Consider the following 27,792-nt stretch of genomic DNA (forward strand, 5'->3'; position numbering starts at 1 on the left):
GAGAATGGTGAGGACAATGGAGACCAGGCAGATGGAGCCTCACGGCCTGACTTCCTTGGGCATCTTCCTACCAAACCTCTGTTTTTCTCTTTACATGGCTCCTTTGTCTTCCTCACTAACAAACATGTACACCCAATCATTTTCTTACCTGATCAAATAAACCCCTTTGAAACTGGTCCAATTGGCTAAATTTCTGTAGAAAGGGGGGTGGTACCTATGTTAGTTGAGGGTCCATGCTTTGGAGAACTATGAAAATGTCCAGCCAGTAGTGAGCACCTTGGATAATACCATGAAGGATTACTCATTTTCATCTTTATTTATCTTTTTATTTTAAAAGATACTTGTTTCATTAAATATAGGTATTAAGGAACAGATTTAAAATGTTTAAGAGTTCTTCACTAACACAGTACCCAGGAATCCTTGCTGAGAAAAAAAATGCTTGAAATATACTTGGTTTACACAGCTCAATTTCACTCACTTCAAGCAATCTTATGCCCAGGAGAGAAGAGAGGCCATGGAAGCCTTTAAAGTGGCTGAAATTCCACCATAGAAAAGTGGTGGAATGTGTTAGGATTCACATTCTGCAATCCTAATTCAGTCATTCTGGACTGGCTTTTTCTAATTTCCTCTCACTCTGCTCCACACACCCATATTTGTGCTGTAGTCAAAGAATCTGGCATGACTCTGCTACCTCAGAAAGAGCATACTTTCAATTTCAGTTTAAACATATCATTATACTGGAAGAGAAGACTGACTTGCTCAGTCTTCTTTAGCTTTGATAAAGGAGAGACAAAGGGGTGGAAGGAGCAAGTAAGCAAAGGGTGAGAGGCAACTGGAACCATTCTTGGACTCCTGGTGTGTGGAACAGGTATGTCCATCTTTTATGTGCTATCTAAGATTGATTTTTGATTCAATGTGACAATTGAAGAAGGGCAGATGGCTTGTTGTCTGGAGTGCAGAGGTCTACAGCTGGCTTTATTTTGGGGAGCTACAGCTTCTCTGTTTGGATCAGTAGGGCTGCAAAGTGACAGGCACACTGTGTCTTCCTGGACATGCTGCTTCTAGAAGGAGCCCTTATGGGATTTTGCCTGTCTTGCTTTGTCAAGCTCTGTGGCTGGCATTTGAATTCAGAGAACAAGATATTTCCTGCCAAGGCGGTTACAGGCAATTATAACTTAAAGAGATCATTTCTTTTCATCTTTATATCAGTCATACTTAAGAAAGCTTCACAGAGAGAGCTCTGAAAATTTGTCTATGTACATTAAATTTAGTACCCACATAGCTGATATTTAATAATTAAAGATTTAAAATCTCATCAAAACTCTTTCGTTCTCTTCTCCTTTTCTCTCTCTCTCTTCTCTCCCATCTGTTGTGTTTGTTGGTTTGCTTTTCATGGTTATGAAGTTGGAGCCGTTTGTAGCATTTAAAAAATCTATACCATCTGGGTTTAACAATCCCTTTGGATAATTCTTCTGTAGATCAAATTTAGAAAACCAATCCTGAGTAGGACTGAACAGCTGCACTTTGTTAATTTGAAGTTCAGAATTTTGTAGCCCATTCACAGTAAGAAATCAGAGATCTACAGATCTGTGGGTTTTTCTTTGTTTGTTTGCTTTTTTGTTTTTTGAGCAAAGAGAACAAAGAAGTAGTTTACTGAGGCAAAAGCAGAAAGACACACTCAGGGGAAAGTGTGGGGGCATCCCTGTAGGATTTTTTGATTTCATCTTTTTTCTTATTTTTATCATTGAATGAATGGGGTATTTTTGATTAGAGGTAGAATATTCATTGAGGGAGGTGTGTGTGGGGGGCTTCCTAAGTGGCTCAGTGGTAAAGAATCTGCCTTTTAAGCAAGAGATGCAGGAGATGTGGGTTTAATCACTGGGTTGGGAAGATCCCTGGAGGAGGAAATGGCAACCCACTCCAGTATTCTTGCCTGGGAAATCCCATGGACAGAGGAGTCTGGCAGTCTACAGTCCACGGAGTTGCAAAAGAGACACAACGGACAATGCATGGATGAATGATTTATTGAGAGGAAGACAGAACTGGTTTTTATAAAGTTGTTTGCAGTGGTTCATCTCACATCTTCCTACAGCTTCCTGTAATCTTCCCTTTAAGGAGGGAACTGGACAATTCTAGAAATTATAATGTAGCTGTTAGAGGCTCCTGTTTTCCTTTGTATTCTTGATTCCCACACTGAAGAACTAGACAAAAGCAAATGGTGCAGGAGCAATGTATGAAATTGCTTGCTGCTTTTCTCTGATAAAAATTTTTTATTTGTAGACCTTATTTCTTAGTAACCTAGAGTCCACAGATTGTGTTCAAATGCAGAACCCAAAGGACCAATCTGTTCAGTGCAATTTTTGTGGATAAGTCTTCATCTAATTCAACAAACATGTTCTGAAATTCTATTTTGTGCTGTGTGCTATGCTTAGATACAAGCTTATAGTATCTAATTTTATTATTAAAACATCCACCATACTGGATCTATAATTTTTCTCACATTACCCCTATAATTATCTTTAAAAACTTAAGTTTAACTAGGTGGGGCTCCTTGTTTAAGACTACATGAGTAGTAACTGATAGAGTGATTTTTTTGTTTGTCTGTTTGGTTTTTGAAGTATCTTTTGATAGTATTAAATGTATCTAGAATGTTTGACCTGTAAATATAAAACAATATTTTAGATAATTGAATATAATATCATGCTTATACATTCTGATAATGAAACATGCATAGATATTATAGGGAACTTTTAGCATAATAGCAACCAAAAATATGCCAAGAGATCCACGGTATAATAGTGCTTTTAATATTTAATTTTTCAAATCAAACTTTGCCTTGGAAAACAGTTACAAGGAAATCCCATCTCTTTTCATCTAGATTTACCTAGTGGTCATCTTTTGCTTGGAGAAGGCAATGGCACCCCACTCCAGTACTCTTGCCTGGAAAATCCCATGGGTGGAGGAGCCTGGTAGGCTGCAGTCCATGGGGTTGCTAAGAGTCGAACATCACTTTTCACTTTCATGCATTGGAGAAGGAAATGGCAACCCACTCCAGTGTTCTTGCCTGGAGAATCTCAGGGACTGGGGAGCCTGGTAGGCTGCCGTCTGTGGGGTCGCACAGAGTCGGACATGACTGAAGCAACTTAGCAGCAGCAGTAGCAGCATCTTTTGCTACATTTACTTTATCTCTCTAAATATATTGGGTTGGTTAAAAAGTTGGTTCAGGTTTTTCTGTAAGATTCTAAAAAAAATAAATGGCCAATAAGAAGGGCTATTGTTAAAAGAAAAAAAAAAAACCCAAACATAAATAACAAATATTGGAGATTTGCAGTTCTCTAGTAATTAGTGATGTTGGGCATTTATAAAATCAGTCACATTTTGAGTTCTTTGTCTGCCAGTTTTGTTCCAAGGAAATCTTTCACTAAATTTGTCCTTGGTTTTGAGGTTTGGGATTAAGCTAAAGAGAAACAATAAAGTCTTTTTAGGCTTTTCTTTTATGCATCTTCCCTGGGCCTGTGTGTGCCTTTTCAAATTTCCCATATATGTGCTGCTTTAAAATATCTTAATTTTCCAGACAGTCTCTCCTCAGGGCTTCTGATCATCTATTGTTCGCCTTTACCTTGAAAAGGAAAAATTCAGCTTCTCCTCTCAAATTTCTATCCTCCATATATCACTTCTGGTCATCACTTACGTGGGCATATAATCATACTAAGCAATTTTGACACAGTAATTTCTCAGAGTTAGTCCATACTCCACAGTCCACAGGTTAAGGGTTGAGTCCCTCAATTAAGACACAAATTGCAAGTCTAGATTGTCACTTGGGCTTCTAACTGGCTATACAGTGAAGGTTCCCACAATCTTCTCCTCAGGTTCAATAATTTGCTAGGATGGTTTACAGAAATCGGAAAAATTGTTTACTTTCTAGGTTATTGATTTATTAAAAAAAAAAAAAAAAGGATACAATCCAGGAAGAGCAAGAGAGAAGAAATGCATGAAAGTAAGAAAGGGGTAGGAAAAGGAAATGGCAACTCATTCCAGTGTTCTTGCCTGGAGAATCCCAGGGACAGAGGAGCCTGGTGGGCTGCTGTCTGTGGGGTTGCACAGAGTCAGACACGAATGAAGTGACTTAGCAGCAGCAGCAGCAGCAATAAAGGGGTATGGAGTTTCCATGTTCCCTCTGAACATGCTATCCTTTGGAAACCTCCATGTTTATCAAGCCAGAAGCTCTCTGAACCATTTTAGTTAGCTTTTTTTTTTCTAGTTTTTTAAATAGAACCCTCATTCAATAGCTATGGTTGATTAAATAATTGGTCACTAATGATTACTCAACTTTCAGCTCTTCTGTGATCCCCAGAGGTTGGGGAATGAGGCTGAATGTTCCAAGTCTTGAATAGCATGGTTGGTTCTTTCAAATATGAACTTAGCTGGGTTTGTGCTTTATGTGGGCTTCCCAGGTGGCTCAGTGGTACAGAATTGGCCTGCCAATGCAGAAGGTGCAGGAGACAGGGGGTTCAATCTCTGGGTTGGGAAGATCCCCTGGAGTAGGAAATGGCAATGTGTTCCAGTATTCTTGCCTGGAAAATTTCATGGACAGAGGAGCCTGGTGGTCTACAGTTCATGGGGTCACAAAGAGTCAGACATGACTGAGCTACTGAACAGCATCACACATGTATTTTATGTATCATTGTTCATTGTTCTATCGGTAGGTCATGTCTTACTCTTTGGAACCCCATGGAATGCAGCATGCCTGGCTTCCTTGTCCTTCACCATCTCCCAGAGTTTGCTCAAACTCATATCCATTGAATCGGTGATGCCATCCAACCATCTCATCCTTTGTCATCCCCTTCTCCTCCTGCCTTCAGTCTTTCCCAGGATCAGGGTCTTTTGCAATGAGTCAGCTCTTTGCATCAAGTGGCCAAAGTACTGGATCTTCAGCTTCAGCATTGGTCCTTCCAATGTATATTCAGGATTGATTTCCTTTAGGATTGGGGCTTAGTATGTTGTAGGCCTTCAGTGCATGGTAACAATAACTTGAATTTTATTATTATTATTCTTGAAATAAAATTATAGATAGTGATAATAGTTTGTGTTTTATTAAAAACATCATAGAGATTTGAGGAAATGATGGAGGAAAACCTCGGTAGTATGCTAATTCTAGGTTACCTGTTGTCTCATGGAAAGTACAGAAGTCTTACTGAATTTGAAGTTGACAGATGCCTTGTATTACTCTGCCTGTAATCTTATTTCTACTAGAAAGCTCTTCTAGTTTACCATGACATCTGGACCCAACATGATGAACCCCATTTGTCTGGTGGAAAATGACAATGAGATTCTGTCAGTGAACCAGAAAGCTCTACAGATTCTTGAGAAGATTTCTCAGCCAGTGGTGGTGGTGGGCATTGTAGGACTCTATCGTACAGGCAAATCCTACTTGATGAACCGTCTTGCAGGACAGAACCATGGTGAGTGTTGTACTTGGTTAGAGTCCAGTTGTTTGATTCTAGCTGACATCTTAGTATCTTAGTTTTCTTCCTTGATCATGTGAAGGGAGAAACAAATTCCTCTGAATAAGCCAATCTTCCACTTCTAATTCTCACCACTAAATCACTACCTTATTGTGATCTATTATCATGTTCTCTGTTTTATTCCTATAAAGCAAAATCTCTTCAACATATGCAAAAATCCTACCTTATCCGACCTGATTAAATACTGTGCTCTTGCAGTTGTCTTCTCACTTTCAAAACATTTTTTTTTTATTGAATATTCTCAAGAACATATAAAGATATTTCATTATCTATCATCTTAAAAATTCTTCCTGGATTTCATATCCTATTGTGGCTAAAACCTCTCAAACTCTCCCACTTTTTTAAAAATAATTTTTTTCTGGAAAAAATACAATCTCAATTTCTTTTTTTTTTTTTTTACTTTTTTTCCATGTCCATATCTCACTGTAATGCACTTCTCCACTTTTGAAACTCACCATTCTTTCAAAATGCTCTTGTTACAGTTAGCCATAACCTCTGTTTTATCTGACTCATGGATACTTCTTTGTCTCCATGCTGAACCCTTGCTTGGTATCATTATCGCAATTAATATCCCCTTCTCCTTGAAACAGAGAACACACAAAGTAGGGCATTCTTGTTGAGGTAGAGACAGCACCATCATATGTACTAAGGTACTTGCATTCTAGTAAGTCTGATTTTGTAACCCCTTGGTGGCTTAGATTATCTGCTGTGATTGAATATTGCTTTCTCCCCTCCCTTTGCAGGTTTCCCTCTGGGCTCCACAGTGCAGTCTGAAACCAAGGGCATCTGGATGTGGTGTGTGCCCCACCCCTCCAAAGAGAACCACACCCTGGTCCTTCTGGACACCGAGGGCTTGGGGGATGTGGAAAAGGTGAGGTGGAAGGTCACAGATAAATCCTTTTTATTCTGGGTTTTCTCCTTATTGCTTGATGATCGTAGAACTTTAGCTGCTGTAGTCTATTTGTAAAATCCAGAAGTCAACTATAGTAAATGAGGCAAACTATGGTTTGTTTGAATCCCACTTCTAGGAAAAGTTATTAGACATATATTAAATAAAATATTTTATTTCTTGGCACTGCATGGATGACTTGATTTCTTTTAATAAATAATTATTGAACAGCTGAATTCTAGGCTTTTGGACTTAAGAAGGTAGATTGTGTTGGTGGTTTAGTTGCTAAGCTGTATCTGACTCTTGTGACCCCACAGACTGTAGCCCACCAGGCTCCTCTGTCCGTGGGATTTCCCAGGCAAGAATACTGGAGTGCATTGCCATTTCCTTCTCCAGGGGATCTTCCCTGACCCAAGGATTAAACCCGAGTCTCCCGCATTACAGGTGGATTCGTTACCAACTGAGCCACCAGGGAGGCCCAAATAAGGTAGATATCAGTGACCAAAGTAAAGGTCTTGTTCTCAAAGACCACACATGTGCAGTCAGCTTTAATAAAGGGTGATTGGTAAAGAAGAAGGTTAGAGAGAGGAGGAAGCTGAACTACATTGCAATCACCAACCCCTGTCAATTCCCTGGGAGCTCTGGGCAAGAATGGTCCTTTTGAGTTGCTCTGACTTGGAACAATGGTGCTAGTAAATTATTGAAAAGTTACTTTGGGAGCCTTTCTAATTAATAGGGCTAACACCTAAAGACTCTTTCACTGGCACTCCCAACAGCTAGGGGAATAAGTCCTTCAGTCTTAAAAGGTGATCCAGGCAGGACTTGACAGTTTCCATCACTTACAGTTAAGTTATAAAGGTGTGTTGGTAAAAAAGAGGAGAAACATCAACCTGGGAGAGAGGAAGGATTTTTGATTCATCTTCTTAGCTATCAGATGAAGAGTGTATTTAAAGGTTGGAGTTAAGAGATGGGTTTACATTTTCTATGATGAAATTCATCAACTGTTCACAGAACATTTTAGAAAGCTGTGAGATACCTCTAGATGTGGTGGTTCTATAAGACATATGTTTGTCCTACAAGAAACATTTTAAGATGGATTTTTTGATATTTTAGCTTTCTACTAATGGGTGAAAGAAGTTACATTTCTTTGTTTCATTAACTTTAGAGTTATTTGGAAATAGTACCTAAATTTCTATAGCTTTTTATATTTCTCCCCAAAGGAGAATTAGAAATTCTGTTTTTATCTTGAAAGTCATATATCAAAATGATATAGTCTTGTTGTTGAAATAATTGATTGTTTTCCATAAATGCCACTTCTTCTTCTAATTGATTATTTTCTAAGACTGAGTTTTGGGGAAATAAAGTAATGAATAGACTATTTCCCCCCAAATTCCCATATAGAATTGTCTTGACATAAATCAGTTTTTCCATTTGCTCTAGGCAGCAGCTTTACACACTCTTTACAGCAGAAATAATATATAGATTTATGCTACTATTTAGAAAATGCTATGATTTATACAAACAAATTAGTCTGGCCTTTAAGGCCCTTCATCAGGTTGCACTAGAGCTTCAAATTCACTTCTCCACTCACCTTCTGCTCCAGTCAAATGAAATAACTCTGTTTTAATTATAAGACCCCAGTATTCTCCCATCTCTAATTTTGCCTCTGTGAGTGCTTCTGTCTATGGGATCACCTTCATTTCTTGAAGTCCACATTTTGCCAATTCTTTAATACTCAGTTCAAGACTTCGAGGAAGCTTTCATGTCACGTTCTTTCTCCAACTTTCATAGCTTGGTTCTTCCTTTACAGACATAAATTTTAATTTAATGTTATAGCTATAAGTTTCTCTGCTTATATACATTACTAAGATGTCAGCTTTCTATAGGTACTGTCATCTTTGCTGCATTTATTGTTATGGATGTTTGTCACTTATTTGAAATAGGCGTCCTGAAAGGAATAATTGTCATTTTTAACATTGCTTTTTGAAATCTAAGAACAGTGGGAGAGTATTAACTTTTGTAGATATTTATTGATTTAATATAATTTAAAAGCCCAATTATGCCAACTCTGGTCTATTTTATATGAGCTATGATTAATAAATACATGTGGAATGAAGAAGTACTAACACTCATCATTGAATACATAGTTACGTACCAAGTACTGTACTAGTTTTTATGTATATGTTATTTTCCTTCATCCACTGAGGGAAAAGAAAGTCTTATAAAGATTAGAATCACTTTATATATGAAAAAATCACAAACATAAAAAATGTCTTTGTAATTGTCAAAGCTGATATCTGTATTTGCGTCTGTCTTCAAATAGTGTCTATGAGTGTGTTAACTGAAATAATACATGAAAGCCTGATAGAATCAATGGATGAATGAATTTTTAATTTAGGAGTAAAATCCTAAATCTCTTGTTTAAATGTGATTTCTAGGGTGACCCTAAGAATGACTCGTGGATCTTTGCCCTGGCTGTGCTCCTGAGCAGCACCTTTGTCTACAATAGCACTAGCACCATCAACCACCAGGCCCTGGAACAGCTGTAGTATCCTTCCAGAAACTGAACCTCCAAGTTTCACCGAGTTTGATGAAAATGATAGAGTCATTTCTCCTTCCCTATCATTTAGTTGCCTTTGGTGGAGCAGAGGGGACCCAGGGCCAAAGAGAGTGACGATAATACTTTTTAATTAGGGAAATGTAGGACTTGTGCGGAGGCTGTTACTTTTCTTTAACCAAATCTTAGCTATGTGACAGAGCTCACAGAACTTATCCAGGCCAAGTCCTCTCCAAGACCTGATGGAGTAGAAGATTCCACAGAGTTTGTGAGTTTCTTTCCAGACTTTATCTGGGCTGTTCGGGATTTCACCCTGGAGCTGAAGTTAAACGGTCACCCTATCACAGAAGATCAGTACCTGGAGAATGCCTTGAAGCTGATTCCAGGTATTAGAGCACGACCCAGGCAGTGGATGGTCTAATGGAGGGTGGGATTTACTAAACACTGTCTATCATCTCTGGGGTTGTGTTGCCCTAATGGTCCGGGAGTGAGCGACAAGAATGAAGACAGAACACGAAATCTGGTGCAATGGGTCAGGGGACATGCAGCCTGTATGGGACTGAGGTGCAGAGTCCACTCTGAGTCCAGCTTTTATTACTAATTGCAGACTACAAGACTATTTTTTATGTTATCTTTCCCAAGACACTACGCTGACATAGTCCAGATCTCCTTGTTTTTACGCCAGGTTGTTCCCTTTTGGGCTTGTCTCAACAATCAGCAAGTGTATAGGCAGTGTTCATGGTTGACGCAGACCTGGTGTTCCAAGGTCCATGCTTTCATGATCCCAGTCATACTCCCTTCTGGGTCTGGTCTTGGGGTTTGTAACAAGGAGATTATTCTTAAGAAAAACATGAAAGATAATCATTAACACAGTTTCTTAATATATGCTGTTTTTCCAGGTGCTATTTCTGTGGAATTTCTCAAGGCTGTGAAAGTACATTATAGGAATTCCCACTACATCTCCCTTTTTGTTTTTGCAGGAGTAGATATGCTGTCTGAGCAACTGTCTTTTTCATCAGTTCTCGGATGGTTTTTCTCATGCATCTGAGGACTAGACACAAAACAGTTAAAAATTTACATCCTGATATTATTGTACCAAGCAATCCTCCTCCTAAAGTTTTAATCCACATCATGGGGTTAAGTTAATGTAAGCTTTCCTCAATTTCTTCAAAAAAATCAGTTTCTGGGAGTAATTGTAAGTGATCATTCTGCATATTAGAAATAGTAGCCTGTAACCGGGAAATATCTGAGGATAGATTATTATGAATGTGTCCTCTCAAATGTTCAGATAATCGGTCCCAAGTATATGCACTTTGATTATACTTATGAGGTATGACACAAAATGAAGAGATATTCCAATCACACTTAAGATGAATTTGTAACTTAAAATTTTGTACTTTGTCCCCTAGTAGGAGAGCTGCATTTTCTAAAGCCATCAGTTGTTCATTAATTTCTTGGTCTATGTGGGTTTGACTTCCCCAGGCAGAACTTGCATTTTGGTACCACTGCTGTACAAATGTAGTCGTTTATATAGTTTGATGCAGTGCCAGCCCGGCTATTACTGCTGTCATGGCTATGGTGATAATTCCCATAATAGCTGCCATAAGGAGTCCAATAAACATTTTGGAATGCTGTAGTACTTTCTTTGTAACTTTTAAAAGAGGATGTCTTTCAGAAGAGCCTCCCCAAGGTCTGGTTTGATTTACTGGAAGCCGTATTCCTCATCTCCTTCTTCATATAACAAATGAGTGATTAGCATTATAAAGTGAAGAATTTAAGCAAGTATATAATTTTCAATCCTGGCAAGAAAATTCTTGTACACTTTCATTGATAGAAATTGTTCTTTTCAAGAGTACATAAGGATCTCTCACACAAGCCTGAATGTAAAATGTCCAGTTTGGACTGGTATTAAATGTCAAGAAATAACATCCATCCCAAATTTGGAATTTTTTAAGACTTAAGGCCAATTTCCAAATTTCTCCTTGCCCTATTCCTTGATCCAATTGTGGGAAGGGGGGAGACATGCCACTACCATGCCATATAATTGGATGATCTAAATGAGTGGTGATATTAGTATGGTGAAAGACTTCATGCAGCTTCCAACACAGCCTTTTGTGAGAATTGCAGGACTGATTTTGATGAGAGCAATTAGAGACTGCCTACCCCTTAGGGGACCAGTCCCATCAATTCCATAGGAACCATTAATCAAAATTACTCCCTCAGTTCCACAACAATTATCCCACTGAATACGATCTTGTTTTTCAGTCCATAGCTTGAGATGCTCTCATAAAGGTCTGTCTGATTTGGTGTAATTGTCAGGTTCTGAGTTGTTATAAGCAAAACTCAGACCAGAGAGAAGACGTAGCTAAATCTTAGTATAGTTGCTATTTAAAGAATTGGTGGGCAGCCAGGCTTGCACAGATAATTTAAGACATCCTGTAGCTGGTCCTACACAAATTGTCCAGGATTCATACCCATAAACAACACTGAAGGGAGTCCCTTCCTCTTGTTTAAAAAAGAGGAAGATGTGTATCTTCAGGTCCTGGTATCCAGGAAGAATCATTAACATAAATGGGGATCATAGAATCCCCCCAATCAACAGGTTTTTGTAATGGGGGGTTAGGTATACATGCCCAATAAGTATAATTTTTAGATTCAGCTGTTGCTAGGGGTATGTATACTCACTGCGGTGGTGATAAGAGCAAACATGGAAATGCCCGGGTTGTTAGGAGTGACAGCTTTCCCTTCATTTTCTAAGATCTCCTTTGATTTCTGTGTTCATGTTTTAATTTGTCCCCACGTGGGAATCTTGTTCTGATGTGTTGACAGGAGGGGAATCGTTATCTTTGTTTGTTTCAGACTCATGCTTTTTAAACTCATGACTGGGGTCTCTACATCCCATGTGAAGCATCTCTTCTGTGGGAGTTTGCTCATGATACGGTTTCAGATGACGCGATGGAATCCAAACGGGTGTTTCTGAATCACTAGTGAAACACAAGCGAAACCCCTTCCCCAGGTTATCAGATTCACCCTATGCCATGAGTGTGTTTGTGGATCATACCACCAAACAGGTGGTTTGGGGTGAATTTCTTTTTGTTCCTTTATAAAATGCTGTTCTGCTGCGGTGAAATCATTATCTTGATGCAAAAAATTTTAAGTAAATAATACTTTATATAATTTTTGCTGTGGTGGAAGTGACATTCCATCTCCCCCTTTCTGTTTTTGTAACATTTCTTTAAGAATCTGTTAGCTTGTTCTACAATAGTTTGTCCGTGGGGATTATAGGGAATTCCTGTATGATGTTTTCATAGACCAAGCCTTTAAAAAATCCCTAAAAGCAGAACTGGTGTAAGCTGGGCCATTGTCTGTTTTTATATTTTGTGGGAGGCCCATAGTAGCAAAGCAGCTACGCAAATGTGAAATAACGTGTCTTGTAGATTCTCCAGAGCAAGCAGTTGCCCATATAAATTTAGAGTTAATATCAACTGTGACATGTACATAAGCAAGCTTTCCAAAGGATGGAAGGTGAGTTACGTCCATCTGCCAGATCTGATTTGGCCTCAGGCCACGAGGATTAATTCCCCCAGTTTCTGTTAGAGACATGGTTATTGCAACCATCTGACATGTAGGACAAGTGCTCACAATCTATTTAGCTTAAGCCCAAGTGATGTGAAACTTGGTTTTTAAATATTTTGAATTACAATGTGTCAGGTCATGAAAGGCTGATGCCTCTGTAAAGGCTGGAAATAAAAGGGCATCGGCTTGAGTACTTCCTTCTGTTAAAGGCCCTGGTAAAATAATATGAGCCTGAATATGAGTAATGTAGAATGGAAACCGTCAGTGTCTAATCACCTGTTGTAAATTTGTAAAAAGTGTATATAATGTGGATGGGATAGTATCCTTAATAGTTGCTGTTTATATATGTTTAGTGACATGTACAGAATATTGAGAATCAGATAAGATATTAATTGCTTGGGGAATATTTTGTGATATGTGTATAGTAGGTAGAATTTTTGCTTGTTGTGCAGAATATCCAGGTGTTTCAATTACTGGCATAAATGTGCCTGTATATCCTGCTTTCCCTCAGCTAGTGCCATCTGTAAAATTGAGAGGAGCGGAGGGAATGGGGTTGATACTGCTAATTCTAGGCAAAATCCATCTTGTTTGTTTTAAAAACTACAAGATATAGGCAAATCAGGATAGTGGTTGCCAGTATGTCCAACATATTGGACAACTAAAAGTTTGTTGCCAAGATAATGAATAATGAATTTTGAAGAGAATGTTTTAATTCCTTGGAAGTTGGTGTAGTCCAAACAAGGCAGGGATCATGTCCAGTAAGCTGTTGAACACACTCTCTTCCTTTTAGAATTATATTGGCTACCATATCTAAGTAAAGGGTAATAGATTTTGTTTGTGAATTAGCTAAGAATAGCCATTAAACTATTAAAGGAGTTTGCATAATCAACCCAGTAGGGGAATGAGGGGTGGGGAAGACAAACAACTGAAGAGGCTCTAAAGGGTCTATTTGGCAGTTTTGTACAGCTTGTTCTATAATTGCTAGTTTTTTCTCAGCCTCAGGAAATTTTTGTTGGGAGCTATTAAGCTCTGGATTTTCTCTTAATAGAATAAATGGGATAAAGAATAAGTTGGAATCCCTAGTTTAGGCTGAATCCAGTTCATTTAAAGTTTTAATTGAGTCTCTGCGTATCTGCATCTTTTGGTTTGATTGCAGTATGGGTGACTTATTTCCTGAGTACTGAAAAGGTTCAGTGTATTGTGATTTATCAGGAGCTATATACAAGCCAGTACATTCCAAGCATTCCTTTAGCTTTAAAAACATTCCTATAGGCTATCAATTTCAGGTAGGCACATAGTATATCATCCATATAATGAATGATATATGCATAAGGGAATTGCTGTCGCATTGGATGTAAAGCCTTGGCTACAAAATTTTGACAAATAGTGGGACTGTTAAGCATACCTTGAAGTAATACAGTCCATTGAAGTCTTTTATGTGGCTCTTTTAAATTAATGGAGGGAACTGAAAAGGCAAATCTAGGTTTATCATCAGGATGTAAAGGAATAGTGAAAAAACAATCTCTGAGATCAATAGCAAACAAATGCAAATTTCTTGGAATCATACTAGGATTAGGTAGACCAGGCTGCAAAGCACCCATTGAAACAATAACAGCATTAACAGCTCTCAGATCAGTAAGCATTCTCTGTTAACCAGATTTCTTTTGTATAACGAACACTGGAGAATTCCAAGGGCTAAGATCAGATCAGATCAGTCGCTCAGTCGTGTCCGACTCTTTGCGACCCCATGAATCCCAGCACGCCAGGCCTCCCTGTCCATCACCAACTCCCGGAGTTCACTCAGACTCACGTCCATCGAGTCAGTGATGCCATCCAGCCATCTCATCCTCTGTCGTCCCCTTCTTCTCTTGCCCCTAATCCCTCCCAGCATCAGAGTCTTTTCCAATGAGTCAACTCTTCGCATGAGGTGGCCAAAGTACTGGAGTTTCAGCTTTAGCATCATTCCTTCCAAAGAAATCCCAGGGCTGATCTCCTTCAGAATGGACTGGTTGGATCTCCTTGCAGTTCAAGGGACTCTCAAGAGTCTTCTCCAACACCACAGTTCAAAAGCATCAATTCTTTGGTGCTCAGCCTTCTTCACAGTCCAACTCTCACATCCGTACATGACCACAGGAAAAACCATAGCCTTGACTGGACGGACCTTTGTTGGCAAAGTAATGTCTCTGCTTTTCAATATGCTATCTAGGTTGGTCATAACTTTCCTTCCAAGGAGTAAGTGTCTTTTAATTTCATGGTTGTAGTCACCATCTGCAGTGATTTTGGAGCCCCAAAAAATGAAGTCTGACACTGTTTCCACTGTTTCCCCATCTATTTCCCATGAAGTGATGGGACCAGATGCCATGATCTTTGTTTTCTGAATGTTGAGCTTTAAGCCAACTTTTTCACTCTTCTCTTTCACTTTCACCAAGAGGCTTTTTGTTCCTCTTCACTTTCTGCCATAAGGGTGGTGTCATCTGCATATCTGAGGTTATTGATATTTCTCCTGGCAATCTTGATTCCAGCTTGTGTTTCTTCCAGTCCAGCGTTTCTCATGATGTACTCTGCGTATAAGTTAAATAAACAGGGTGACAATATACAGCCTTGATGAACTCCTTTTCCTATTTGGAACCAGTCTGTTGTTCCATGTCTAGTTCTAACTGTTGCTTCCTGACCTGCATACAAATTTCTAAGAGTTTTTTCCCACCTGGGAATACCAGGTGGTCTGGTATTCCCAGCTCTTTCAGAATTTTCCACAGTTTATTGTGATCCACACAGTCAAAGGCTTTGGCATAGTCAATAAAGCAGAAATAGATGATTTTCTGGAAGTCTCTTGCTTTTTCCATGATCCAGAGGATGTTGGCAATTTGATCTCTTGTTCCTCTGCCTTTTCTAAAACCAGCTGGAACATCAGGAAGTTCATGGTCCACATATTGCTGAAGCCTGGCTTGGAGAATTTTGAGCATTACTTTACTAGCGTGTGAGATGAGTGCAAAGGACTCAGTAATATGTCCCTTGTTAAGTTGTTCATTAACTAATTCATGTAAAGCCTCAATTTTTTTTTTTTTTGGTTTAGGGGCCACTGCTCTATCCACATAGGTTGATCTGTTTTCCGATTAAGGGGTATGGGTGTGGGTGGAGGAAGATTAATAGGAGCAGTGGCCACTAGTGAAAAGAGGGCGGTTTGAAATCTTGAGTAGTCAAAGGATAAATACTTCCTTGTTGATTTTTGCCCAGTCCCAATCCTGGTATATAACCTTGATTGAACATAATTTGGCGACTGCCCTTGCTATATTGATTTGGATGACAAGGGGGAGGAGACGGAGGAAAAAATCCCTCATCATCTTCCTCAGGAGCTGAAGGAGCAGGTTTTGCAGATGGCTGCCCCTTTCCCTCAGACTCCACATACTCTGAACTTTGAGGTTATTCAAGAGAATTATCATCATTTTCATCAAAAGAATCAGAAATCTGCAAAGGTTCCAGTACTGAGTTAATTAATGCCCACATACTCCAAATAGAAATAGGGAGTGGAGTTCCTTTTGCATGTTCTTTCTTAAACTTGGCTCCAACCTTTTCCCAGACTTTTAAATCCAAGGCCCCTATTGATGGGAACAAGCAGCAATATTTATCTATTGCTTGCAACAATTCTAATAATCCCCCTTCACTAATAGAAGCTCCTCTCCCTTTCAAGAGTTGTCTTAATAAACAAATATGTGGGTGATAGTGTTCTACAGTCTCAACATTTCCCATTTTCAGTTTGTTCAGTCACTTAGTCATGTTCGACTCTTTGCGACCCCATGGACTGCAACACACCAGGCCTCCCTGTCTATCACCAACTCCCAGAGTTTACTCAAACTCATGTCCATTGAGTCTGTGATGCCATCCAACCATCTCATCCTCTGTTGTCACCTTCTCCTCCTGCCCTCAATCTTTCCCAGCATCAGAGTCTTTTCAAATGAGTCAGGTCTTCACATCAGGTGGCAAAAGTATTGGAGTTTCAGCTTTAATATCAGTCCTACCAATGAATATTCAGGACTGATTTCCTTTAGGATGGACTGGTTGGATCTCCTTGCAGTCCAAGGGACTCTCAAGAGTCTTCTCCAATACCACAGTTCAAAAGCATCAATTCTTCTGTGCTCAGCTTTCTTTATAGTCCAACTCTCACATCCATACATGGCTATTGGAAAAACCATAGCCTTGACTAGACAGACCTTTGTGTTGGCAAAGTAATGTCTCTGTTTTTTAATATGCTGTCTAGATTGGTCATAGTTTTTCTTCCAAGGAGTAAGTCTTTTAATTTCCCGGGTGCAGTCAACATCTGCAGTGATTTTCTTCTACTTCTAAGTCACTTCAGTTGTGTCTGACTCTGTGTGACCCCATAGACGGCAGCCCACCAGGTTCCCCCATCCCTGGGATTCTGCAGGCAAGAACACTGGAGTGTGTTGCCATTTCCTTTTCCAATGCATGAAAGTGAAAAGTGAAAGGGAAGTCGCTCAGTCATGTCCAACTCTTTGCGACCCCGTGGACTGCTCCTCCATCCATGGGATTTTCCAGGCAAGAGTACTGGAGTGGGGTGCCATCGCCTTCTCCACAGTGACTTTGGAGCTCCCCACATAAAGTCTGTCACTGTTTCCACTGTTTCTCCATTTGCCATGAAGTGATGGGACCAGATGCCATGATCTTAGTTTTCTGAATGTTGAGTTTTAAGCCAAATTTTTCACTGTCTTCTTCCACTTTCATCAAGAGGCTCTTTAGTTCTTCTTCACTTTCTGCCATAAGAGTGGTGTCATCTGCATATCTGAGATTATTGATATTTCTCCCAGCAATCTTGATTCCAGCTTGTGCTTCCTCCAGCCCAGCGTTTCTCATGATGTACTCTGTATGTAAGTTAAATAAGCAGGGTGACAATATACAGCCTTGATGTAGTCCTTTCCCTATTTGGAACCAGCCTGTTGTTCCATGTCCGGTTCTGACTGTTGCTTCCTGACCTGCATACAGGTTTCTCAAGAGGCAGGTCAGGTGGTCTGGTAGTCTCTTGAAGAATTTTCCACAGTTTGTTGTGATCCACACAAAGGCCTGGAATAGTCAATAAAGCAGATAGATGTTTTTCTGGAACTCTCTTGCTTTTTTGATGATCCAGCAGATGTTGGCAATTTTATTTCTTGTTCCTCTGCCTTTTCTAAAACCAGTCTGAACATCTGGAAGTTCAGGGTTCATGTATCATTGAAGCCTGGCTTGGAGAATTTTGAGCATTACTTTACTAGCGTGTGAGACGAGTGGAATTGTGCTGTAGTTTGAGCGTTCTTTAGCATTGCCTTTCTTTGGGATTGGAATGAAAACTGACCTTTTCCAGTCCTGTGGCCACTGCTGAGTTTTACCATTTTAACCCTGTAAATGCTTGAAGACTTACCAGCAGGAATTTTCAGAGGCCTCTCAACTATCCCAGGTTCTGTGTTGCTGTAATTTCACTTTTGCTCCTAGTAGTCTTTTGCTCTGGCCCTACGTTTGGTGCCAATTGTTGCCCTAATGGTCTAGGAGTGAGCAAGAAGAATGAAGACAGAACACAAAATCTGGTGCAATGGGTCAGGGTACATATAGCCTCTATTGGACTGAGGTGAGGGTCCACTCTGAGTCCAGCTTTTATTTTTAATTGCAGACTACAAGACTATTTTTGATCTTATATTTCCCAAGGCACTACACTGACATAATCCAGATCTCCTTGTTTTTACTCCAAGAAGTTCCCTTTTGGGCTTGTGTTGGGAACAATCAGCAAGTGGGTAGGCAGCATTTATGCCTGACGCTGAGCCAGTGTTCCAAGGTCCATGCTTTCATAATCCCAGTCATACTCCCTTCTGGGTCTGGCCTTAGGGTTTGTAACAAGGAGATTATTCTTAAGAAAAACATGAAAGATAATCATTAACACAGTTTCTTAATATATGCTGTTTTTCCAGGTGCTATTTCTATGGAATTTCTCAAGGCTGTGAAAGTACATTATTAGGAATTCCCTCTACAGGGTTGCATTTGTACTTGAGACTAGATCAAAATCTGTAGGAATCATGGCTGGAAAGTGGGTTGCAAAGCTCTAGCCACTGGAGTTGATGTTCACTTAAGAAAAGTAAAGTGTAAGGTGAAGTGAAATTATTCAAAATCAATTTGTTTTTTGTACCATTTGTAAATTAGCATCCAGATTACAATGGGTGCTAAAGCCTTCTAAAGACCAGACGCCTGTGTTCCCTATTTTGGCTTCTGCTTTTCTTTGTTGAGGAAAACAACTGACCAGGTACTTGTTGGCATGAAATTATAATGAAAAGTCTATCTAATTAAAAAAAAACCAACAACTGCATTTCACATAGGTAGATTTTATTCTCAAAGAGGGATCTTTCTAATCCTGTATAGTTATGTGCTAGGCTAAGTCGTTTCGTCATGTCTGACTCTGCGACTCTATGGACTGTAGCCCTCCAGATTCCTCTGCCCTTGGGATTCTCCAGGGAAGAATTCTGGATTGGGTTGCCATGTCCTCCTCCAGGGGATCTTCCTGACCCAGGGATCGAACCCACATCTCTTACGTCTCCTGCATTGGCAGGCAGGTTCTTTACTGCTAGTACCACCTGGGAATATCATGTAAAAAATGACTTAATGTTCTAAATAAACCTGATGAAGTGTGTGTCTTTTCAATCTATGCTTTTTCAATATTTCTGATAATTTTTAGAACATTCATTTTACCTTCTTCATCCCAGCTTTCTCCTGATTCTCACATATTTACCTGTGTTTTAATTACAAATTAATGAATTATTTTAATGGGTTACATTTACACTGGGTATATCTGATGAAATCTTGAGAGAGATATCAATTCTGATTTACACATTCTTGCTTTTTCTATTTATGCTTTCTCAAAATATCTATTGAGAAATTGTCTGGTCAGAAGAGGACAACTGTCAGATCAAATATAATAGTTTTTGTCAGAGTTGATTGATTAGTGGTGACATCTTAAAATTGAATTTTAGTTACGTTTATCCTTCAGAGGTTTTTGCTAAAAATTAGCTAACTCTGTACCAAGTATTTTTTAGCATCAAAATCATTTTCTCTAAATAATTAGGGTGTCATTCCCAATATTTCAAGTATTGTCCCTTAACCTTGTTTATGGCTCTTCTTCTCGGCCTCACGGCTCAATTCCTACATGAGACTAACTAGAGCTAAAATTTACATTTGAACTTTCATCCTTTTACCCATTAGTTCAGTAAATATCTAAGAGACAACTGCTGTATAGTGTGCAGGTCTGCAGATATCAGTTTTAGGTTTCTTTTATTGAATCAGATGTCTCCCAAAACTTCTCTCCAGAGTTATATCAATGGTGTAAGTTTTATGTGCAAGGAAGTGCTGAGTGTTTATGTTAAATAAGTTATTAGCATAGAAGACAGCAAAGAAACACAAATCCCTGTCCTGAACACCATGAGCTCCATTGTTTCAAAAGTCTTCCCTCTCTAATCTGTTTTTCTGTCTTTCAGGCAGGAATCCCAAAGCCAAAACATCCAATCTACCCAGAGAGTGTATCAGGCATTTCTTTCCAACACGGAAGTGTTTTGTGTTTGATTGGCCAACAAATGACAAAGAACTCCTACACAATATTGAGAATGTGTCTGAAGACCAACTGGATCCTAAATTCCTGAAACAAACAAACAATTTCTGCTCTTACATCTTCACCAATGCAAAAATCAAGACCCTCAAAGAGGGGATCATGGTCACTGGGAATCGTGAGTCTCTTTTTCCTGATTCCATGGGGGTTGATGTGTGCTGAATATTGTGTATAATATGTTTTTCAGTATTTTTGTTTGATTCTTTATGGAATTTGGGTTTTACAGACACTCATACTCCATAAAGAAATATGTATGCTTCATAATTATCTTACTTTGGGGAATTTACAAATCCCTTCCTTAAATGGCAAGTTTTGTCACTGAAATCTGTGGCTTCTACTTATCTGGAAAATTCCTCTACTGAGAAAAAACTCACTATCAGGGTATAAAAACAGAATCTTCCATTTTCTGAAGTCCTATATAGTAAGTGTTCTTTGCGAGTAGAATATGAAAGATATTTTGGAAGATTCAGCTCAGTTCAGTCACTCAGTCATGTCTGACACTTTGTGACCCCATGCACTGCAGCACGTCAGGCTTCCCTGTCCATCACCAACTCCTGGAACTTGCTCAACCTCATGTCCATCGAGTCAGTAATGCCATCCAACCATCTCATTCTCTGTCATCCCCTTCTCTTTCTGCCTTCTATTTTTCCCAGCATCAGGGCCTTTTCAAATGAGTCAGTTCTTTCCATCAGGTGGCCAAAATATTGGAGCTTCAGCCTCAGTATCAGTCCTTCCAATGAACATTCAGGACTGATTTCCTTTAGGATTGCCTGGTTTGATCTCCTTGAGATCCAAGGGACTCCCAAGAGTCTTCTTCAACACCCAGTTCAAAAGCATCAATTCTTTGGCACTCTGTTTTCTTCATGGTCCAACTCTCACATTCATATACAACTATTGGGAAAACCATAGCTTTGACTAGACAAACCTTTGTTGGCAAAGTAACATCTCTGCTTTTTAATATGCCCAACTCTCACATTCATATACAACTATTGGGAAAACCATAGCTTTGACTAGACAAACCTTTGTTGGCAAAGTAACATCTCTGCTTTTTAATATGCTATCTAGGTTGGTCATAGCTTTTCTTCCAAGGAGCAAGCATCTTTTAATTTTAAGTGTCTTTTAATTTTTTTGAAGATTAGAGTGGACCAAAAATAAATACTAGTCCATAAATCACTGAAAAATCCATTCAAAGCCTCAGAATTGTGAGTAAATATAATCTTATATACCCTGTCTCATCTTAATACCTATGCAATCTATATTGCTTTTAATATTTCAGATGCCTCCTAGTTTATTACATAGAGGTAGATTTTCAATTTTTTCTGCCCTGTGGGCTGGAAAAACATAAAAATAAAGAGTCAATAAGAAAATGAAGGTAGTGATAGTAGAAGGGGGAACGGTGTGTGTGTGTGTGTGTGTGTGTGTGTGTGTGTGTGTGCATGTGTGTCTTTAAAAATGTAGTCTGAGAATCTTGGTGCCTATTGATTGATAACTTAATATTTATCCCTTAAATGTCCTGACTTATTTAGGACTGAGGACTCTGGTTGTGACCTATGTGGATACTATCAATACCGGAGCTGTACCTTGCTTGGAGAATGCAGTGACAACTCTGGCCCAGCTGGAAAACTCAGCAGCTGTGCAGAAGGCAGCTGACCACTACAGTGAGCAAATGACCCAGCAACTGAGCCTCCCCACAGAGACGTTCCAGGAACTGCTGGAGGTGCACGCAGCCTGTGAGAGGGAAGCCATTGCCATCTTCATGGAGAGCTCCTTCAAGGACAAAGATCAGGAATTCCAGATGGGTCTTCTGGTAATTTGTCTTTGTATTTACCATTTTTCCCCCTCCCCTTGAATAATGAAGCCTAGCAGTGCCCTTATGGTCCCCATGGTTCATCCCTCATTCAAGGATGAAGTAGTCTGTGTTCACATGAGAGATAGAGGTTCAAAGGACTGTGTTGTCTTCTTTTTTCTACCAAATCTTGGGAAGTTTATCTGGAAATGTCTCTCATCTCTGCTGTAAAACCAGTATAGATATCCTTTGGAAGTAAATATTTCTGCAGATTCCAGTGCTGTCCAGGGCACACACACAAGTCATTCTTAAGTTGATTTCTTTTTCTTTGAACACATTCTTTTGATCAGGAACTAAAATTTTTCTAATCAGACTCTTATTCCAAGCCATTTTCAACTTAGGTTGCTCCTTGCTATATCATTGAAAATAGAATCACTGAGCATTGCAACTGCAAAGAACCACAGAGAAGAGATAATGCAACTCCAACATTTCAGATAAGAACCTGAAGGGAAGCTGAGAAAATTTCCTGTGCTCTATCAGAGAGTTTTCAGAGTTGTGATAGATCAGGTCTTGTGATTGCTTTTTTATTTGATTAAAAAAAATACTTTTCTCATGAGGACAGCAGTTAGACCAATCCTTCTACTACGTTCTTTGAAATTTTATCTCCTCTTTTTCATTTTCCTGGTGACATCTCTCTATATTTCCCTTGCAGGAAATCATAAAGAATAAGAAGGAGGGTTTCATGCTGCAGAATGAAGAGGCATCTATCAAATACTCCCAGGCTAAACTTGATGAGCTTTCCAAGGCCCTAATGCAAAGTATATCAGCAGGTGCTTTCTCTGTTCCTGGAGGGCACAAACTCTACAGGAAAGCAATGGAAAGATTACAACAGGACTATTGCCAAGTGCCCAGGAAAGGAGTAAAGGTGAGGAACAAGGGGAGCATGGGGAGCCTACAGAATAGAGTCCAGAGGGTCTCTTGAAAATCTGAGAGCAAAACACCAAGTGTGGGTAATAAGAGAATATGGGGAAATCATGAAAGTTTTAGGTCTTAAGATTCACTGTATGAAATTCATTAATAACTACATTTGTACCTATTTATTAGACTCCACATATAAGTGATATCATATGATATTTGCTTTCTGTGTCTAACTTACTTCACACAATTTGATAGTCTCTAGGTCCATCCATATTGCTGCAAATGACATTACTTTGTTCTTTTTTATGGCTGAGTGATATTCCATTTATGTATATCTTTTTAATCTATTCCTCTGTTGATGGACATTTAGGTTGCCTCCATGCCTGGTTATTGTAAATAGTGCTGCAATGAAAATTGGGATACATGTGTCTTTCTAAATTTTGGTTTTCCTGGAATATATGCCCAGGGATGGGATTCCTGGATCTTTCCTTAGACCCTTTAATCCTTCAAATGACATTAAGATGCATCTACACTTATTGTCATCATCTTAAAGATCTGAACTGAGAGGATTAGCAGGTTAAACAAAGTTGCCTTAAGTTTTAGCCATCAAGTGAAGAAGCACAAGCTGGAATCAAGATTGCCGGGAGAAATATCAATAACCTCAGATATGCAGATGACATCACCCTTATGGCAGAAAGTGAAGAGGAACTAAAAAGCCTCTTGATGAAGGTGAAAGAGGAGAGTGAAAAAGTTGGCTTAAAACTCAACATTCAGAAAATGAAGAGCATGGCATCTGGTCCCATCACTTCATGGGAAATAGATGGGGAAACAGTGGAAACAGTGTTAGACTTTATTTTTCTGGGCTCCAAAATCACTGCAGATGGTGACTGCAGCCATGAAATTAAAAGATGCTTACTCCTTGGAAGAAAAGTTATGACCAACCTAGATAGCATATTGAAAAGCAGAGACATTACTTCGCCAAAAAAGGTCCGTCTAGTCAAGGCTATGGTTTTTCCTGCGGTCATGTATGGATGTGAGAGTTGGGCTGTGAAGAAAGCTGAGAGCCGAAGAATTGATGCTTTTGAACTGTGGTGTTGGAGAAGACTCTTGAGAGTCCCTTGGACTGCAAGGAGATCCAACCAGTCCATTCTGAAGGAGATCAGCCCTGGGATTTCTTTGGAAGGAATGATGCTAAAGCTGAAACTCCAGTACATTGGCCACCTCATGCAAAAAGTTGACTCATTGGAAAAGACTCTGATGCTGGGAGGGATTGGGGGCAGGAGGAGAAGGGGACGACCGAGGATGAGATGGCTGGATGGCATCACTGACTCGATGGATGTGAGTTTGAGTGAACTCCAGGAATTGGTGATGGACACGGAGGCCTGGCGTGCTGGGATTCATGAGGTCGCAAAGAGTCAGACACGACTGAGCAACTGAACTGAACTAAACTGAGCAGAGGAAAACAGCAGCACAGTTTAGAGGCAATATTTCACACTGGGAAGACAAATATATAAAAGTACTGGAGATCTTGGGTTTGTAGAACTGAAGATAGTTCTGACTGGCTGGAGTCTAGAGTGGCTAGAAGGAAGTAGCACTGAGAGGGAGATGGGAAGAAGACAGGTCACTCTAAGGAGCTTAGACTTGTAGGGGACTACTGTGGAATTTTAAACATGAAGAAAAATTATGTGGATGTGACTGTTTTTGCACTTATCTCCCCAATGGAAATCTAAGTTCTGTGTTCCTTCTTGGTTCCTCAGGAAAATGAAGTCCTCCAGAGCTTTCTGCAGTCACAGGTGGTAGTCGAGAAATCCATCCTGCAGGCAGATAAAGCCCTCACTGATGGGGAGAAGGCTGTAGCAGGTACGGGGTAGGGTTTGGCTCACAGGGAATGGGTAGACTTGGGCAGTGCCCTCTGACAGGTGTGAGACTAAAACCCTGGTACAAAGAGATTCCTCTCCATCTGTGGAACAACTCTGCTACATCTGAAAACAGTAAAAGGAATTGTGCAATCACAACAGGGTTAGACATCAGCCAGACTCCCATCACATTCTGGAATGTGCTCTTGGTGATGTGGACAAAGCAAGGAATTCAGAGATTTCCCACCTCGCTTTCCAACTTTATTTTAATCTCTGAGGTCAGGAGGGTAGAGATCAGTCCTTACCTTATTTTCTTCCCTCTCTAAAACCTTCCTGGGGCAGAGGAGCGGGCCAGGAATGAGACAGCTGAGAAGGAACTGGAGCTGCTAAGACAGAAACTGCAAGAGCAGCAGCAGGAGATGGAGGCGCAACAGAGGAGTCTCCAGGAAAACATAGCCCAGCTGACAGAGAAGCTGGAGAGGGAAAGAGAAAACATACTGAGAGAGCAGACTATGATGTTGGAGCATAAGCTGAAGGTAAGTCAGGCTGTGGCCTTAGTCGTGCTCGATGGTCATTACCCTGGGACCTCAGGAAGGGATGGGTAAAGGTTACAGCAAGACCATGGAGGGAAGCACCTTTGACATTTACTGCTTGTGATTCATTAAAACCCCAAAGCCTTTGAATCCTTCCAAAGTCTTTGAGTGCTATTCTGTAAGTAGACTCTGGAGACTTCAAGAGGCATAGGGCCTCTGCAAGCCATCAGAGAGTATGAACACGGTTTGTATTTATAAACCCTATTATAAAATTTGGGGAGTTTTAAAATGATCTCATGAGGCTTGGTTAAATGGATATTCTAACCACATGTATTTAACTGGTTTGCTTTAGAGCATCACTGCCAGTTACCCTGCTACCACCCAAAGGCCCTATCTATGCTGACATAGAACTATCAGCAAGGCCCAGACTTAAAAAACACAGGGCAGGGACAGCTTCTAAATGTGCTGCATTGTCTCCAGGGGTGGATACCCAAGCTATCGTGTGGCAAAAGGGAAACTCTCTCACTGTCCATCTGGGTGTGTTTAGAACAGATGTCTATGATTTGGATGACTATACCATCCTGAGTGGGGCTGAGACTTAGTGCAATCACACCTGGCATCTTTTGCCTAGAACATGTATTTGTCCTCATGTCAGGCTTAGCTTCACGGGCTAAATCCAATGGTGTATGAGTAGTAGTAAGACTGTAAATTACAATTTCTCTTAATGTTCAGGTCAAAACTGGTAGATATTCTGTTTACAAAATTCTCCTTCCATGATTGAGTAAGAGAGAACAATGTTAGGAATAAAATAGACAGTTTGATGAGGTTTTAAAATTTGAGAAAATGTAATCCTTGAGAAAAAAGGTAATTTAAAATTTTTTACTTTTCTCACTCTTTTTTTTTTTTTTTAGGCCCAGGAAGCTCTGCTTAAAGAAGGATTTAGACAGAAATCTGAGAATATGAATGCAGAGATAAATCATTTGAGAAATATGATTGATAATACTAATGATGGTAATGCTTCCTGGATTGCACTAGTCTTGGACAGATTTGGCAAAGAGATTGCTTCAGTATTGTGTGCTCCAGGCAAACTTCTTGGTCATATTGTGAGAGGCATGGGCTCCCTATTTAAAAAGTAGATCTCCTTTTAAAAAATTAAAGATATATTATATATGTATATGCTCTGGCCTATGTTTGGTGTGAATGCTTTTCACTTTCATTTAGCAAGGCTTTAAATATAAAAAGTGGTTACTAAAAATATCAATGCCTGGCCCACATTAGACAGAATAAATGCCTAGACATTTTGATACAGCATCTCCACTTTTAAGAAATATATGTGTGCAAAATCACACACACACACACACAGCATATACACACATATACACATATATAGCTTCCCTCTAGCTCAGACGGTAAAGAATTTGCTCTCAATGCAGGAAACCCAGGTTCAATCCTTGGGTCAGGAAGATTCTCTGGAAAAGGGCATGGCAACCCACTCCAGTATTCTTGCCTGGAAAATCCCATGGACAGAGGGGCCTGGCGGCCTATAGTCCATGGGGTCTCAAAGAGCTGGACATGATCGAGCGACTAACACCACTACTGCTTTATACACATATATATACAAGAGGTCCATTGAGGCATCTCTTTTAATGGCAAAAGACTGAAAACTACTTAACTGTCTATCTATATAGTTGGTATTAATAATGTATATTTTGCATGTACATATACTGGAATACTATGTAGCCAGTAAATAAATCAACAATGGAAGTCTATCCACATAAATATGCTATGCTATGCTAAGTCACTTCAGTCGTGTCCGACTCTGTGGGACCCCATAGACTGCAGCCCACCAGGCTCCCCCATCCCTGGGATTCTCCAGGTAAGAACATTGGAGTGGGTTGCCATTTCCTTCTCCAATGCATGAAAGTGAAAAGTGAAAGGGAAGTCGCTCAGTCGTGTCCAACTCTTAGCGACCCCATGGATTGCAGCCTAACAGGCTCCTCCGTCCATGGGATTTTCCAAGCAAGAGTACTGGAGTGGGGTGCCATTGCCTTCTCTGCCGCATAAATATAGAAAAAGCTTAAAGATATATTGTAGAATGAAAAAAAAACTGAGGTAGAAAACAGTTTGCATTATCTGTTCACCATAAAAACTGCAGTTATTATGTGCACTCATTTATATGGAGCATCTCTTGAAAAACTGGTATCATTGATTTCTTCTGGGGAGGGACAGCTTGGTATTAAGGGTGTTTAAAAAAAACACGTGTTTTTCATTATATCGTTGTCATTTCTCAAATAACAAAGAAAGCATGAAGTATAATACTAAAAATGATAATAAATGGAATTTGAAATTGACTGTTAGATGATAAAATTGTTCATTGTTTCTAGAAATATTAGCCTGTTCAATGAGTTGGAGCAAAACACTAGAAGGCATCAAATTTGCATCCTAGTTTTGTTTTCCTCTTGGTTTGGTTTTTAATCCCTTACATTTGCTTCAAATATAAGGTATAAACTTTCCTGTTACCC

The 27,792-nt window shown here is 39.6% G+C and overlaps 1 protein-coding gene across 2 annotated transcripts; it reads left to right on the forward strand.

Moving 5' to 3' along the window:
* Window positions 1–707: 707 nt before the first annotated feature.
* Window positions 708–26,444, forward strand: LOC133244304 (guanylate-binding protein 6-like). Of its 2 annotated transcripts, none has more exons than XM_061411298.1 (11): window positions 708–868; window positions 5,258–5,462; window positions 6,269–6,396; window positions 8,853–8,962; window positions 9,161–9,357; window positions 20,050–20,295; window positions 21,704–21,984; window positions 22,676–22,888; window positions 24,639–24,741; window positions 25,080–25,273; window positions 26,182–26,444. In XM_061411298.1, exons 2-11 carry the CDS (start codon window positions 5,273–5,275, stop codon window positions 26,404–26,406), a joined length of 1,887 nt encoding a protein of 628 aa, XP_061267282.1. In that variant the 5' UTR covers window positions 708–868; window positions 5,258–5,272; the 3' UTR covers window positions 26,407–26,444. The 2 variants fall into 2 exon arrangements, with proteins under 2 accessions (XP_061267282.1, XP_061267281.1); XM_061411297.1 differs by having other exon boundaries at window positions 709–868; window positions 5,254–5,462.
* The last annotated feature ends 1,348 nt before the right edge of the window (window positions 26,445–27,792 follow it).

The sequence above is a fragment of the Bos javanicus genome, chromosome 3 (assembly GCF_032452875.1).
Source record: "Bos javanicus breed banteng chromosome 3, ARS-OSU_banteng_1.0, whole genome shotgun sequence".
NCBI classification, from domain to species: domain Eukaryota; kingdom Metazoa; phylum Chordata; class Mammalia; order Artiodactyla; family Bovidae; genus Bos; species Bos javanicus.